Source organism: Choloepus didactylus, chromosome 14, assembly GCF_015220235.1.
Source record: "Choloepus didactylus isolate mChoDid1 chromosome 14, mChoDid1.pri, whole genome shotgun sequence".
Taxonomy (NCBI): Eukaryota; Metazoa; Chordata; class Mammalia; order Pilosa; family Megalonychidae; genus Choloepus; species Choloepus didactylus.
Window position 1 is genome coordinate 49,746,167 of NC_051320.1, and position 16,916 is coordinate 49,763,082.

At 38.0% G+C, this 16,916-nt stretch overlaps 1 protein-coding gene across 5 annotated transcripts in view; it reads right to left on the reverse strand.

Annotated features, from left to right (window-relative positions):
* RAD54B (RAD54 homolog B) overlaps positions 1 to 16,916 on the reverse strand; it is a 177,217-nt gene that overhangs the window by 27,812 nt on the left and 132,489 nt on the right. For all 5 annotated transcript variants that reach the window (XM_037803339.1, XM_037803335.1, XM_037803338.1 and 2 more), the window contains 2 exons: positions 5,757 to 6,047; positions 1,558 to 1,733 (listed from right to left, as the gene is read on the reverse strand). In XM_037803339.1, the coding sequence (XP_037659267.1) occupies positions 1,558 to 1,733; positions 5,757 to 6,047 (467 nt within the window). The remainder of the gene's footprint in view (positions 1 to 1,557; positions 1,734 to 5,756; positions 6,048 to 16,916) is intronic.

Consider the following 16,916-nt stretch of genomic DNA (forward strand, 5'->3'; position numbering starts at 1 on the left):
ACAGCTGTATGGTGGTACTATGGGTGGTTAATTGTGCACTGTAGGTGATCGCAGGGTATGTGAATGTATCTCAATAAAACTGAATTGAAAAAAAAAAGCTGCAGAAGTCAAATGATACCATAAATGCTCCAAAGAGAAGCATTCCTTGACAATTAAATATAATTATTATTTTGCAATCTGTTTTTATGTATTCTTGCATTTATTCACAAATACAGTTCCAATAGCTCCTACAGAGATAATTAAGACACAGTCCCTGAACTATAGGTAATGACTTATAAGAGACCCAGTGATTATAATATAATGTGAGAGAACTCCATTGGAGTATGTACTGGATGCTATGGGAGTACAGAAGGGGAACATCTAACTCAGTCTAAGGCAGGGAAGCTTCCAAAAGAAGACAGCATCTCAGCTGAGTCTTAACAAGGAACACTGACTAGCAGAATGAGAAGGGGAGTTATGCCAGGCATAGGAATCTGTAATATGCAAGAGCAGAGGGTGAAAAGCAGAGCAAACTATAGGCTCTGCAAGTAGTTTGACATGATTGAACCACATGGTAAATGGGAAGTGGTAAGAAATTAGGCTGGACAAGTCGGTAACAGCCAGATCATGAAGAGTCTTACCCAATGTGATAAAGTTTAGAAATGACCCTGAAGACAACTCAGAGTCTTTGGATAATTTTTAATAAAAGGAGAGACATGTTCATATTTATATTTTAGAAAAATAATGTAGGGTAATATTGAGTATATAATGGTCTTGAAAGTAAAAAGGAAGTAAAGAAAAGACCGTCATAATCCAAATCAGTAAGTATTAGAATTAAAACAAAAATCTTGGTACCACAAAGAAGGGGATGCATTCCTGAGGTTAAGAAATAAAATCAGCAGAATTTAATAACTGACCGAAGGTTAGTAAAGAAGGCTAAAAAAGTCTAGAATGACTTTTAGATATTTTGTCTGCATTATGGTACCATTCATCAAGCCAAGGAATAATGGAAAAGTTTGCAATGGCAGATAATGAAGCTGGTTTGGGACATGTGAAGCTTGAAGTCCTACAGAACATCCAGATAAACTTAGACATCATGAAACAGGTATAAATATGTGGAACTTAGAAAAGAGAGTCAATTAGAGATATAGATTTAGAATCAACACTATATATAGGTGCACTTGAAACTATAGGGATAGCAATCTCACAGGGCAAGTGTTTTGAGTGAAAAGAAGACTAAGGAGAAAACCCTAAGGAATATCAATATTTTAGGGTCAGTAAAAGAAAGACACTGAAGATGAGAAACAAGTTAGGCGCTGTATATCAAAAGATCATTAGGTTTTTAAAATGCATCTACATTACATTTAGCTATTCTTAAACAAAAATCTGCAGACACAATGTTAGTTCCCAGTTAACAGAATATCGGGAGCTGACCATAATATCCCGAAAGAAGAAAAGTTAACTTATTTTTAATGCTTTCTTATTAAAGGGGAAGGAGGGGAGGATGGAAAGGAAAAACCTAGTCCAAGCCAAAATTTCATGAGAATATAAAAGCAGTTTATTAAATTAATCTCTTACTTTTCAGAAGGACGAAGGTCATGGATAACTGCTAAGAGCTTTGACAGCACCTGTAGTTTTCCCGAATCCTTCTCAGTAAATACGAGAGGGTTGTAGTCAACAGGGAACACATTTATCAAGGCTTCATATAGACTCCTTTCTTCATTTTCATCACAAATTGAACTACATTCTTTTTCCTGTTCAAAATGATTTTAACACTGGTTCATGTTTACTTTTTTAGTTTTTAAGAGGGAAAAAATGCCCAGTTATGGAAAAAAAAATATTAATAGCTACCTGAAAAGACTAAGGTAACATAAAATCTTTACAGGCCATGATGTGATCATTTTTGAAAAATTACATGCATCCTACTTAATTATAGAGAAGTCCTGATGCCTGCTACCTAAACCCTACAAGCACACAATTATTTTCCATATGTAACTATGGGTGAGAAAGAAAAATAAGAGAGGGAAATAAAAGGGCAACTATTGATAAAAAATTTGTCTGCCCTCAAATCCTGAGATTTGTCAGCATTGATAATTTCCTCTCTTTCTCTTCCTTCTTGCCTGCTATTGTTTTTGTCTCCTGACTTGTGGGCTTCACACAGTACCTCTCAGATGAAACTCAAAAACAGACACCATAGTTTTCTCAATCTCATCACTTTCTTCTTCCAGAAAGAACAATGCCACCAATAAATTAGAGAAATTTATTCTTACTTATAACAATATTTTTTTATTTTACTAAGTTTTTAGAATAATTTTATTCCAAAGTGATTATTAGCATCTCTGCAATTCCCCTCACAAAATCACCTCGTTCACATGTGAACACATAACCACACATTATGGTTATTAATGACTATGTCACTTTTTAGGTTAAATTCTTGAGATTGCCAGTCTCCTTGTCCTCCCTCACATTTACCCGATTCATCACTGCTTTTGCAACTTTATTCAATTCAACCTACTTCCCCAGCCTGGAAGGCTTCCTCATTTTTCTGCCCAATTATAGCAGTCTTATCAATACCTGAGGACCCAATGCAAAGTTCACCTGACTATTCATAGCCCTTTTTTTTGTTTGATTTTTGGCATTGGGTATTAACCTTTACAGTATACACAGTATATTTCAACTTTGGCCTATTTAATTGAGTAGTTAACGATATCATTTTTAATACTTCCTTATTGTTTTCATGTGTGCTGTCTTCCTTCTTTAATAATACTAGAATCACCTAAAGGCAGGGAATCCCTGTTCTTAACCTGCCATTAGTGCAAAATGCTGGGCACATAGTAATAATCTTAATCTACTTATTCCCCAAATAAATCAATATTTGGGTAAACTCACTTGCTTAAAAATATTTGAGACCCTAAGATATTTATGTCACTGAGTTATAGAGGATGAAAGAGATGGTTGCTGGCTGCTTCGGGTTAGGTCTCTTAAAGACAGGTCATCAAAAGATAACAGATACATGGCCTAGTCCACAGCTTTTCACATTCAAAAAATTGAATATGCTTAAACTCTAGGGAGATGATTCCTATTAATCAAATCAAGAGACTGAACAATAAATTGGAAGGAAAATCAATTGACTCACCGAGATCTGTCTACTTAAACCAATTGGTCTATGCATTCTGTCCTATAAAAGAAGGCCTATAGGGGAAGCCAAATCACTAGTATAAGACTATATGGTGAATATTAAATCAGAGTACAAAGAAGATGGGTAATCCTAATGAACAAGTTTTTACCAGGAACAAGAAATTAGAATCATTTAGGAAAGGTTATCCAAAATCCTCATACCAGGCAGGGTCTAACTCTCAGAGTCTAAATCAGTAGGTATGTGTTGAGACTGGGACAAGTGTAGTTTAAAAAGCTTCCCAGGAGATTATAATCTATACCCCTAACTACAAATCAACTAATGGATAATATCTTGATGTTATGACAGCATTATGCATCATTTCCATCATAGGGATTTACAAGTCAGACTTCTCATTATCAGCTCATCAGAACACTCTTTCCCCTGAACAGAACACAGATGGTAGCCTCTACGTAAACCAATATCCTTTAGTTATGAGTTATGATTTTTTATTGGTTACATTTCATTTACATTTCCTAAAGGGAGACACATCACCTTGACTAAACTTGGGAAAGAACCTAGTTTCAATAGGAACTCATCTATAAACAACTGCTTAAAGCAGGTGACTTAGGCATGTGAAAGGCTTGTTTCATCCATTTTCATTGCTCCTTATTTGCTGTGATATTAGAGGAAAGCCTTTTCTGAAAGTCTCTAATTATAAATATGCACCATATGTGAACCTTATACTATCCTATACCTGTTACTAGTGGACATATGGAAACAATAGAGAAATACTCTAGTCCCCTAATGCTTTCCTCAAGAACGTGAGAAGAGACTTTAACTTAACTGTCACATTCTGGGCTATCATAGTGTCCCTTTAAAGGAAGAATTTTTGGCTTCTATTTTTGCTGGGCATCATACCCAAAGGGTTTAATTTTTATCACCATATATAAAATCTGTTTCTTAAAAAGTTGATCGATAAATTACTATAATCTTGTCTGCTGCAGTTACATAAAGCTGAATTCTCCTATGATAAACTAACATAAACTACTGTAGAATAAACTTGAAGAATTCTGATGATCACTCCATTTTCTAGTACATAATTAATGACCTCAAGCATAATGTAGCATCAAAGTTTCACTGTTTACAAAATATGATTTTACTGTTTAACAAAAAGTTAGCTGGGGACAAAAGGGTATGATAGTTACTGTGCAACTTTTATGGCCAAGCCTTCTACTAAGGTTCTTTCCATACTATCTCATCAAATTTTCACAATAACACTATCAAGAAGTTATTATTTTCTCTGCTTTCCAGATGGCAAAACTAAGGATCATGGATTTAACCTACACATCATTAAACTCCCACATGGTTAAAGAAAAGTAGTAGCATGAGGATTGAAATACCCAGGTCTAACTCCGAAACAAAAAATTCTTACTATACCCCCAAACTGCCTTATGTACATTAAATATCCAAATGGTCAGTTCAGCTAAGTAGCCATTAAAAATCATACTTCAGAAAGGATTTAACTTGTGAAAAAGTTCACTATATATTCAGTGAAGAAAACAGATTTAAATATAGAAAGCAGAGTATCACTAACATTGTTTCTCTACCAGAAGATTATATATGTACATCTCTGATTCCCCATTAAAATTCCCTCATCAAAACTTGACTGACTTATTTTTTTATATTTTTTTTATATTTGCTTCTTTATGTTGGAGTAATGAAAATGCTAGAAAATTGATTGTGGTGATGAATGCACAGCTATATGATGATACTGTGTGCCACTGACTGTATACTCTGGATGGATTATACGGTGTGAGTATATTGCAATAAAACTGCATTAAAAAATAATAAAATAAAATGGGTCCAAAAAAAACAAAAACAAAAACAAAAACTTGACTGACTACATCAGAAGGAAAGATGGCAGTTAAAACATGGGAATGTTTAACACAGTAAATCTTGTGGTAGACAATGTCCATGATTAACGACAAATATAAAAAAATTTTTCGTGAATTAGAACAAATGTACAACAATATTACAAGGAGTTAATAATAGAGGGGTATTATGTACCTATTGCAAACTGGACTATAGTTAACAGCAATATTTTAATATTCTTTCATCAACAGTAACAAATGAACCACACCAATACTATGGATCAATAATAGGAGGGGATAAGGGGTATGGGATGATTTGAGTTTTCTTTTTTATTTCTTTTCTGGAGTAATGAAAATGTTCTAAAATTGATCATTTAGATGTATGTATGTGATGATACTGAAAGCCAGTGATTGTATACTTCAGATGGTTTGTATGTTGTATGAATATACCTCAATAAAATTGCACTAAAAAATTTGACTGACTATATTAACATAAAATAGGAAGGGAGATTGGACAGTATAGACAAGGTGCCAAAGGGCATCAAGCCAAAACTCTAGAAGGCAGGATCTCAAACTCATTTTAACCCTAATTCAGCTCTAGAACTGTGAACCTGCTCTGAAAAACAACCAGAAGGCTGGATAAGATCTATAGTAGAACAATACCGGATTGGTTGCAGACCTTTTAGAAAACCCACAAATGCAATCCCAGGGATTAGAACAATCTGCCCTCCTGAATTCATAAGATATAGAATTCTCATATCCCTGACATGGTCTTACATACCACTTACCTTTACAGAGTTGAACAAAAGGCAAGGATGATTGCATAGCTTTTTAAGAGCTGCTATACATATGAGATGTGGACTATTTTCCAACAATCCTTGAAGACAGAATCTGACAGCTTGAGAATTCAAAAGTTTTCGATAAAGCTCAATTTGTAGTGCTCCTGGTCGGCAAAAGACTACATTCTCTATTTTGGGTGGAAGATATTTATTTATGACTTCCTGGGTTCTTCTAAGGACAAACAGTCCAGTGAGGCAAGTAAGTTCAGCTGCTCTTTTCTCTCCTAACTCCTTTTCTTCCTAATGAAAAATAACAGATTTTAAATAAAAATTTTAGACACAAGAATGCATTCTGTTAAAATGAACATTAAATATTTTATAATGATAAACCGTTAACTAATTGCTTCCCTCCAGATTTGTTTGTAAACAGAAGAAATGAAATGCAAGTTTGGGGATGGAAAAAACCATTATCTCTTTAAATGTTCAGTCTCCTAATTGTTTGTTTGGTTATTGGCACAATCAAAACCCATCAGAAATCAATAATTTACAAGCTAAATTACTCTGAAAGTAAGTCTTTATATACACGTACAGATTTATAGCCTTAAAAGTGACATGGCAATTCTTGGAAGCTAATGGAATTTCACATGTTTAAGCCTAGAAGGCCAAGAAATTACTAGCACAATAAACGGCAGATTCTTTCAAAATCATTACAAATTGTTCACTAAATACTGCTACTTAATCGTAACTCAAAAATGCAGTGTGGGAGAGCAACAACATCAAAACGGTGACGTAACACATCCCCTGGAAAACTCACCACTCAGAATCAACTACAAAAGGACAAACCCCACTTGCTTGGAAATCTAGAGTACAACAGAGATTGGAGAAGGACTCCATAAACACTGAATCAAAGAAAAAGAAGAAAGAAAAAAAAAAACCAACAAACACCAAAATCAGGTAGGAGATTTACATCCTGGACCCACCAATCCAGATCCCTCTTCCCATTTGGTCCTGCACAGCTTAACAGTCACACAAAGGCAGTGCGGCCTGTGTGCTCCTGCCGTGAGCCCAGAACATAAAGCCACTCAGAGCAGTAAGTTAGAACCCCATGCATATCCAGGAACAGGGATCCAAGTCCACAGAGACACAAGGCAGAAAACAAGTAGCTGAGGGGCACCACAAACAAAAGAGCCCCCAGGGACAAAAACAGACAACAGAAGAACTGTTTTCAAGAGGGGCACTCATTCAGTCCAGACTCTATTTGCCGGACCACCTAAACACTAAACGAACCTCTCTGGATCAACCTCTGCTGGCTCCCCAGGGTAGGATACCCTAATGGCAACAAAACCAGAGGCAAAAAAGCCTCAAAGAAAAAAAAAAAGGCAGGCGTAGGAGGGACCGAACTGCTGTGAGACAGGATGATGTGGTGATGTTGTTGTCTGACCTTTTCATTGCATTTTACTTTTATTTTTCTTCTAACTTTTATATTTTTATTTTTTTTCTTCTTTTCCTCTTTCTTTGCAGAAGAAATAGAAATGTCCTCATATAGGTTATAGAGGTGAAAGCATAACTATGTGACTATACCAGAATCACTGATTGTTTACTTAGAATGGATTACATGGTATGTGAATAAAACTGTTTAAAAAATAAAAAGAGGGATACAAGTGCTGGAGAAAATGTGGAAAGAGGGATGTACCAATTCACTTTTAGTGGGGAAGCAGAATGGTGCAACCCCTCTGGAGGTCAGTGCAGTGGTTCCACAGGAAGCTAACTACAGGGTTGACATATAGGTCCTGCAACCCCATTATTGGGTATATACTTGGAAGAACTGCAGCAGTATTCACAATTCACAACGGATGGAGGTGACCTAAGGGTACATCAACCGATAAATGGAATGGTGAACTGTGGTGTACACATTCAATGGAATATTGAGCAGCGGCTAGAAGAAATGAAGTAGTGAGGTATGCACCTAGGTGAATGGACCTTGAGGACAGTATGGTGAGTGAAATAAGCCAAAACTGAAAAAACAAACATTATAATGCCTCACTAATATGAACTAACTATAATGTGCAAACACTGAGACTTGAATCTAAGAGCATAGATTATGAGGGGAAGGCTTACAGTAAAGGTTCCTAGACTGTAAGCTCTTAACAGCAGTCACTTCTATTCATGAGTTGTAATGGTTATTTCTAAATTCTGATATGATGAGCTGTTTGTATACAACGTAGTCAGTTCCTGGAACTTTGGGTATCTGTGTGACACCTGAGACTCAGAGTCACAGTTCAGCAGCTATGACTGTCAGCATTACCCCATATAGCAAATGGTTAGAAGCTGAAAACGGTATCAGACTTTAATTAGAGATATCAACAAAACAGACTTGCTTAGGACTAAGGTAAAACAGACTAAAGGGAAAAGAATGATATTGACTGTGTTTTAAAAACTTCAACTTCTATGTGAGACCAAAAGAAGAGATGTTTATTTGGCGGAAAATCTGTATTTTCTGTAGGACACTATTATACAATTTAACTTGTATGGTCAGTTTATTCAAATATCTTAATTACATGGAACCTTTAATAGAGGATGAGATCTGGTTGGTCTGTACAGGTTAGCATGAAGCCCAAATACATCCCAGAGTAATTTGGGGAGAGAATAAAAATGTATTTGCAAAGCCCCCTTAAGGATCTGGGAGAAAACTGGAAACACTAAACTTCCCCACCTGGGAAATTCCTGATAGTCTCACAAACATTGGAGATTATCATTGTAGTAGGCCAAGCCCTCAATCTTAGGACTTGCCTTATGAAGTTTGTTACTGCAAAAGACAGGATAAGCCCACTTGTAATGGTGCCTTAGACTCACCCCCAGAGAACATCTTTCGTTGCTCAGATGTGGCCTCTCTTTCTAAGCCAACCCTACAGGTAAACTCACTGCCTTCCCCACTCTGTGGGACATGACTCCCAGGGATGTAAATTTCCCTGGGAACGTGGGGAATGACTCCCAGGGTTAAGCCCGGGCCCAGCATCATGGGATTGAGAAAGGCTTCTTGATCAAAAGGGGGAAGAGAAATGAAACAAAATAAAGTTTCAGTGGCTGAGACATTACAAATAGTCAAGTGGTCATTCTGGAAATTATTCTTATGCATTACATAGATATCCCTTTTTAGTTTTTAGTGTATTAGAATAGCTAGGAAGAAATACCTGGAACTGTTGAACTGCAATCCAGTATCCTTGATTCTTTTTTTTTTTTTAATCTTCATTTTATTGAGATATATTCATATACCACGCAGTCATACAAAACAAATCGTACTTTCGATTGTTTACAATACCATTACATAGTTGTACATTCATCACCTAAATCAATCCCTGACACCTTCATTAGCACACACACAAAAATAACAAGAATAATAATTAGAGTGAAAAAGAGCAATTGAAGTAAAACAGAACACTGGGTACCTTTGTCTGTTTGTTTCCTTCCCCTATTTTTCTACTCATCCATCCATAAACTAGACAAAGTGGAGTGTGGTCCTTATGGCTTTCCCAATCCCCTTGTCACCCCGCATAAGCTACATTTTTATACAACTGTCTTCGAGATTCATGGGTTCTGGGTTGCAGTTTGAAAGTTTCAGGTATCCACCACCAGCTACCCCAATTCTTTAGAACCTAAAGAGGGTTGTCTAAAGTGTGCGTAAGAGTGCCCACCAGAGTGACCTCTCGGCTCCTTTTGGAATCTCTCTGCCACTGAAGCTTATTTCATTTCCTTTCACATCCCCTTTTTGGTCAAGAAAATGTTCTCTGTCCCACGATGCCGGGTCTACATTCCTCCCCGGGAGTCATATTCCACGTTGCCAGGGAGATTCACTCCCCTGGGTGTCTGATCCCACGTAGGGGGGAGGGCAGTGATTTCACCTTTCAAGTTGGCTTAGCCAGAGAGAGAGTGCCACATCTGAGCAACAAAGAGGAATTCGGGAGGAGGCTCTTAGGCACAACCATAGGGAGGCCGAGCCTCTCCTTTGCAGCAACTGTCTTCCCAAGGGTAAAACTTATGGTAGAGGGCTCAACCCATCAAACGACCAGTCCCCTATGTGTGTGGTCATGTTAGCAACCATCGAGGTGGGGTAGGCCAATACCCCTGCATTCTCCACAGGCTCCTCAAGGGGGCACGACATCTTTTTTTTTCCTTGTTTTTCTTTTTTTTTTTTAACTTTCCCTTCTTTTTTAAATCAACTGTATGAAAAAAAAGTTAAAAAGAAAACAAACATACAATAAAAGAACATTTCAAAGAGACCATAACAAGGGAGTAAGAAAAAGACAACTAACCTAAGATAACTGCTTAACTTCCAACATGTTCCTACCTTGCCCCAAGAAAGTTACATAATATAGTAACATTTCTGTGAACTTGTTCCTACTATATCCATCAGAAATTAACAGACTATAGTCATTCCTGGGCATCCCCAGAACGTTAAATAGCTTATCTGTTCTTCTTGGATTATTGTTCCCCCCTCCTTAATTGCTCTCTGTTGCTAGTTCCCCTACATTCTACATTATAAACCATTTGTTTTACATTTTTCAAAGTTCACATTAGTGGTAGCATATAACATTTCTCTTTTTGTGTCTGGCTTATTTCGCTCAGCATTATGTCTTCAAGGTTCATCCATGTTGTCATATGTTTCACGAGATCATTCCTTCTTACTGCCGCGTAGTATTCCATCATGTGTATATACCACATTTTATTTATCCACTCATCTGTTGAAGGACATTTGGGTTGTTTCCATCTCTTGGCAATTGTGAATAATGCTGCTATGAACATTGGCGTGCAGATATCTGTTCGTGTCACTGCTTTCCAACCTTCCGGGTATATACCGAGAAGTGCAATCGCTGGATCGAATGGTAACTCTATATCTAGTTTTCTAAGGAACTGCCAGACTGACTTCCAGAGTGGCTGAACCATTATACAGTCCCACCAACAATGAATAAGAGTTCCAATTTCTCCACATCCCTTCCAGCATTTGTAGTTTCCTGTTTGTTTAATGGCAGCCATTCTAACCGGTGTTAGATGGTATCTCATTGTGGTCTTAATTTGCATCTCTCTAATAGCTAGTGAAGCTGAACATTTTTTCATGTGTTTCTTGGCCATTTGTATTTCCTCTTCAGAGAACTGTCTTTTCATATCTTTTTCCCATTTTATAATTGGGCCGACTGTACTATTGTCATTGAGTTGTAGGATTTCTTTATATATGCAAGATATCAGTCCTTTGTCAGATACATGGTTTCCAAAAATTTTTTCCCATTCAGTTGGCTGCCTCTTTACCTTTTTGAGAAATTCCTTTGAGGTGCAGAAACTTCTAAGCTTGAGGAGTTCCCATTTATCTATTTTCTCTTCTGTTGCTTGTGCTTTGGGTGTAAAGTCTAGGAAGTGGCCGCCTAATACAAGGTCTTGAAGATGTTTTCCTAAATTATCTTCTAGGAGTTTTATGGTACTTTCTTTTATATTGAGATCTTTGGTCCATTTTGAGTTAATTTTTGTGTAGGGGATGAGGTAGGGGTCCTCTTTCATTCTTTTGGATATGGATAGCCAACTCTCCCAGCCCCATTTGTTGAAAAGACCATTATGACTCAGTTCAGTGACTTTGGGGGCCTTATCAAAGAAAAGTCGGCCATAGATCTGAGGGTCTATCTCTGAATTCTCAATTCGATTCCATTGATCTATATGTCTATCTTTGTGCCAGTACCATGCTGTTTTGGCAACTGTGACTTTATAATAAGCTTCAAAGTCAGGGAGTGTAAGTCCTCCCACTTCGTTTTTCTTTTTTAGAGTGTCTTTAGCAATTCGAGGCATCTTCCCTTTCCAAATAAATTTGATAACTAGCTTTTCCAAGTCTGCAAAGTAGGTTGTTGGAATTTTGATTGGGATTGCATTGAATCTGTAGATGAGTTTGGGTAGAATTGACATCTTAATGACATTTAGCCTTCCTATCCATGAACATGGAATATTTTTCCATCTTTTAAGGTCCCCTTCTATTTCTTTTAGTAGAGTTATGTAGTTTTCTTTGTATAGGTCTTTTACATCTTTGGTTAAGTTGATTCCTAGGTACTTGATTTTTTTAGTTGCTATTGAAAATGGTATCTTTTTCTTGAGTGTCTCTTCAGTTTGTTCATTTCTAGCATATAGAAACATTACTGACTTATGTGCATTAATCTTGTATCCCGCTTCTTTGCTAAATTTGTTTATTAGCTCTAGTAGCTGTATCGTTGATTTCTCAGGGTTTTCTAGATATGAGATCATATCATCTGCAAACAATGACAGTTTTACTTCTTCTTTTCCAATTTGGATGCCTTTTATTTCTTTGTCTTGCCGGATTGCCCTGGCTAGCACTTCCAGCACAATGTTGAATAACAGTGGTGACAGCGGGCATCCTTGTCTTGTTCCTGATCTTAGAGGGAAGGCTTTCAGTCTCTCACCATTGAGTACTATGCTGGCTGTGGGTTTTTCATATATGCTCTTTGTCATGTTGAGGAAGTTTCCTTCAATTCCTACCTTTTGAAGTGTTTTTATCAAAAAGGGATGTTGGATTTTGTCAAATGCTTTTTCAGCATCTATTGAGATGATCAATTGATTTTTCCCTTTTGACTTGTTAACGTGTTGTAATACATTGATTGATTTTCTTATATTGAACCATCTTTGCATGCCTGGAATGAACCCCACTTGGTCATGGTGTATGATTTTTTTAATGTGTCTTTGGATTCGATTTGTAAGTATTTTGTTGAGGATTTTTGCATCTATATTCATTAGGGAGATTGGCCGGTAGTTTTCCTTTTTTGTAGCATCTTTGCCTGGTTTTGGTATTAGATTGATGTTAGCTTCATAAAATGAGTTAGGTAGTGTTCCATTTTCTTCAATGTTTTGAAAGAGTTTGAGTAAGATTGGTGTCAGTTCTTTCTGGAAAGTTTGGTAGAATTCCCCTGTGAAGCCATCTGGCCCTGGGCATTCATTTGTGGGAAGATTTTTGATGACTGATTGGATCTCTTTGCTTGTGATGGGTTGGTTGAGGTCTTCTATTTCTTCTCTGGTCAGTCTAGGTTGTTCATATGTTTCCATGAAATTGTCCATTTCTTCTACATTATCCAGTTTGTTGCCATACACTTGTTCATAATATCCTCTTATAATTTTTTTAATTTCTTCAGGATCTGCAGTTATGTCACCCTTTTCATTCATTATTTTGTTTATATGGGTCTTCTCTCTTTTTGATTTTGTCAGTCTAGCTAGGGGCTTGTCAATCTTGTTGATCTTCTCAAAGAACCAACTTTTGGTGATATTTATCCACTCTATTGTTTTTTTGTTCTCTATGTCATTTATTTCTGCTTTAATCCTTGTTATTTCTTTTCTTCTACTTGGTTTAGGATTGGTTTGCTGTTCATTTTCTAGCTTCTTCAGTTGATCCATTAGTTCTTTGATTTTGGCTCTTTCTTCCTTTTTAATATATGCGTTTAGTGCTAGAAATTTCCCCCTCAGCACTGCTTTTGCTGCATCCCATAGGTTTTGGTATGTTGTGTTCTCATTTTCATTCGTCTCTATATATTTAGCAATTTCTCTTGCTATTTCTTCTTTAACCCATTGATTGTTTAGGAGTGTGTTATTTAACCTCCAGGTATTTGTGAATTTTCTGAGTCTCTGATGGTTATTGACTTCTAATTGTATTCCATTGTGGTCAGAGAATGTGCTTTGAATAATTTCAATCTTTTTAAATTTACTGAGGCTTGTTTTATGTCCCAGCATATGATCTATTCTGGAGAAAGTTCCATGAGCACTAGAAAAGTATGTGTATCCTGGTGATTTGGGATGTAATGTCCTGTATATGTCTGTTAAATCTAATTCATTTATCAGATTGTTTAGGTTTTCAATTTCCTTATTGGTCTTCTGTCTAGTTCATCTATCTATAGGAGAGAGTGATGTGTTGAAGTCCCCTACAATTATTGTGGAAACATCAATTGTTTCCTTTAGTTTTGCCAGTGTTTCTCTCATGTATTTTGTGGCACCTTGATTGGGTGCATAGACATTTACGATTGTTATTTCTTCTTGCTGAATTGCCCCTTTTATTAGTATGTAGTGGCCTTCTTTGTCTCTCAAAACATCCCTGCATTTAAAGTCTATTTTATCTGAGATTAATACTGCTACACCTGCTTTCTTTTGGCTGTAGCTTGCATGAAATATTTTTTCCATCCTTTCACTTTCAGTTTCTTTGTGTCCCTGTGTCTAAGATGAGTCTCTTGTATGCAACATATTGATGGTTCATTTTTTTTGATCCATTCTGCGAATCTATATCTTTTAATTGGGGAGTTTAATCCATTTACATTCAACGTTATAACCGTGAAGGCATTTCTTGAATCAGCCATCTTATCCTTTGGTTTATGTTTGTCATATTTTTCCCCTCTCTCTATTAATATCCTTTATTGTACCCATACCGAATCTCTTTAGTACTGAACCTTTCTCCAAGTCTCTCTGTCCTTTCTTTGTTTCTCTGTCTGTAGGGCTCCCTTTAGTATCTCCAGTAGGGCAGGTCTCTTGTTAGCAAATTCTCTCAGCATTTGTTTGTCTGTGAAAAATTTAACCTCTCCCTCAAATTTGAAGGAGAGCTTTGCTGGATAAAGTATTCTTGGCTGGAAATTTTTCTCACTCAGAATTTTAAATATATCATGCCACTGCCTTCTCGCCTCCATGGTGGCTGCTGAGTAGTCACTACTTAGTCTTATGCTGTTTCCTTTGTATGTGGTGAATTGCTTTTCTCTTGCTGCTTTCAGAACTTGCTCCTTCTCTTCTATGTTTGACAGTGTGATCAGAATATGTCTTGGAGTGGGTTTATTTGGATTGATTCTATTTGGAGTTTGCTGAGCATTTATGATTTGTGTATTTATGTTGTTTAGAAGATTTGCGAAGTTTTCCCCAACAATTTCTTTGAATACTCTTCCTAGACCTTTACCCTTTTCTTCCCCTTCTGGGACACCAATGAATCTTATATTCGGACGTTTCATATTATCTATCATATCCCTGAGGTCCATTTCGATTTTTTCAATTTTTTTCCCCATTCTTTCTTTTATGCTTTCATTTTCCATTCTGTCTTCTTCCAGGTCACTGATTCGTTGTTCAACTTCCTCTAATCTTCTACTATGAGTGTCCAGAATCTTTTTAATTTGGTCAACAGTTTCTTTAATTTCCATAAGATCATCCATTTTTTTATTTAGTCTTGCAATGTCTTCTTTATGCTCTTCTAGGGTCTTCTTGATTTCCTTTGTATCCCATACTATGGTCTCATTGTTCATCTTTAGTTCTTTGAGTAGCTGCTCTAGGTGCTGTGTCTCTTCTGGTCTTTTGATTTGGGTGCTTGGGCTTGGGTTATCCATATCGTCTGGTTTTTTTATATGCTTTATAATTTTCTGTTGTTTTTGGCCTCGTGGCATTTGCTGAACTTGATAGGGTTCTTTCAGGATTTGTAGACCAATTGAAGTCCTTATCTCTAATTTATCAGATCTACAGCTTCGTGGAGTACACTTTCTCTAACTAACCAGCAGGTGGCGTCCACGAGCCACCTGTTCTCCACAAGCCAGTTCTCCTCTGCTTAGCCTTTTTGGTGAGTGGGGGAGTGAGTCTTGTGGGGTCCAATTGGTGTACCAAGCTTGCGTGTGTAGTTGGTGTTGCCTGCCCTGTATATGGGGCGTGTTTCTGGGCAGTCGGGGGGGGGGGGGGTTGGCCCTAACAATCAAATCTCCCTGGTGATCCTAGAGTTTTAAAGCTGCTGCAATAGTCTAATCCTTCAGTTCAGTCCTGCCACAGTTTGTCTCTGCCACTGACCCACAAGTCCTTGGTATTGGCGTATGGCTCCTGAGACTTGCAAGTGGGCCCCTCTTCCAGGCTGTGCACCCCGGGTCCTCTGTTGAGGGTTGACTGTACTATGTCACAGGTGAGTGCCGTCCCCCCAGGGCGGTTCTGGGCTGCAGGGCTGTGTAGGGAGGCTCCCAGTCTGCTGAAATGATGGCTGAATTGGGCTTTGTTAATTCACACTGCTCTACCTTCCCAACTCTGGGACAATCAGCTGAGGTTGCGGGGAAGGCTAATGTCCACGCCCATTTTTGTGGTGTGTGCCTGTTATTTGAAGCACTTCCGTCACACTGGGTTGTCTGGGGCAGCTCTGGGCTATGGGGCTGGCGATGGGCAGGACTGTTTCCTGTCCACCAGGATGATGGCTGTGAGCGGACACCCCCCTTTTCTTGGGAACTTGTGGTGTTTAGTGAATTTTCTCAGCCACTGGATTATTGCCTTTTGTCTCAGAGCTCTCTTAGTTCTGCTCTTGACTTGACCTGCCCAAATTGCAAGTCTTTGAAGCTTTCTGTATTGGGCTTCTTAGAGTAATTGTTTTAGAAAAAGAAAAAAGGATTAAAAAAAAAAAAAAAAAACGGCCCTCCTCACAGATCTAATGGGTTATTGAAATGCTAAGAGACAAAGCAACCAGGGCCATTAAGGAAAGGTCCACAGGGCAGAGAGATCAGCTTTTCTTCGGGACTTGCATATGCGCCTGAGGGCCTGAGCTCTGCCCTTCCCCTTTCTATGTTCACCAGAACTCCAAAAATCCTCCGCTTTTATTTTGGAGTTTTTCGTGTTGTTTTTTTTCTATGTCTGTCTCCTCTCTGCTGGGCTGGCTGCACTCAGATTCTCTGGTGTCTGGTCTCAGTCTATCTATGGTTGGAGTTTGGATCAGTAGAATGAGTTTCCAATAAGGGCTGCCACTGCAGTTCTCCCTTCTCCTTCCCGGAGCTGACGGCCCCTCCTCCCACGGGACTGAGCCTGGCAGGGAGGGGCACGGGTCCCCTGGCCGCAAAAACTTACAGATTTCGCTGATCTCAGCAGTTCCACATTTTCATGAGTGTTGTATGAAGTATGCCCAAAGTCAGATTGCTCTGTGGTGTCCAGTCCACGCAGTTCCTGGCTTTCTACCTACTTTCCTGGAGGAGTAACTAAAACATACAGCTCACCAGTCCGCCATCTTGCCCCGCCTCCTTGATTCTTGAAGACAACTGTGTATCTATATAGCTTACACGGTGTGACTGTGTGATTCTGAAACCCTTGTGGCTCACACTCCCTTTATCCAGTGTATGGACAGATGAGTAGAAAAATGGGGACCAAAAA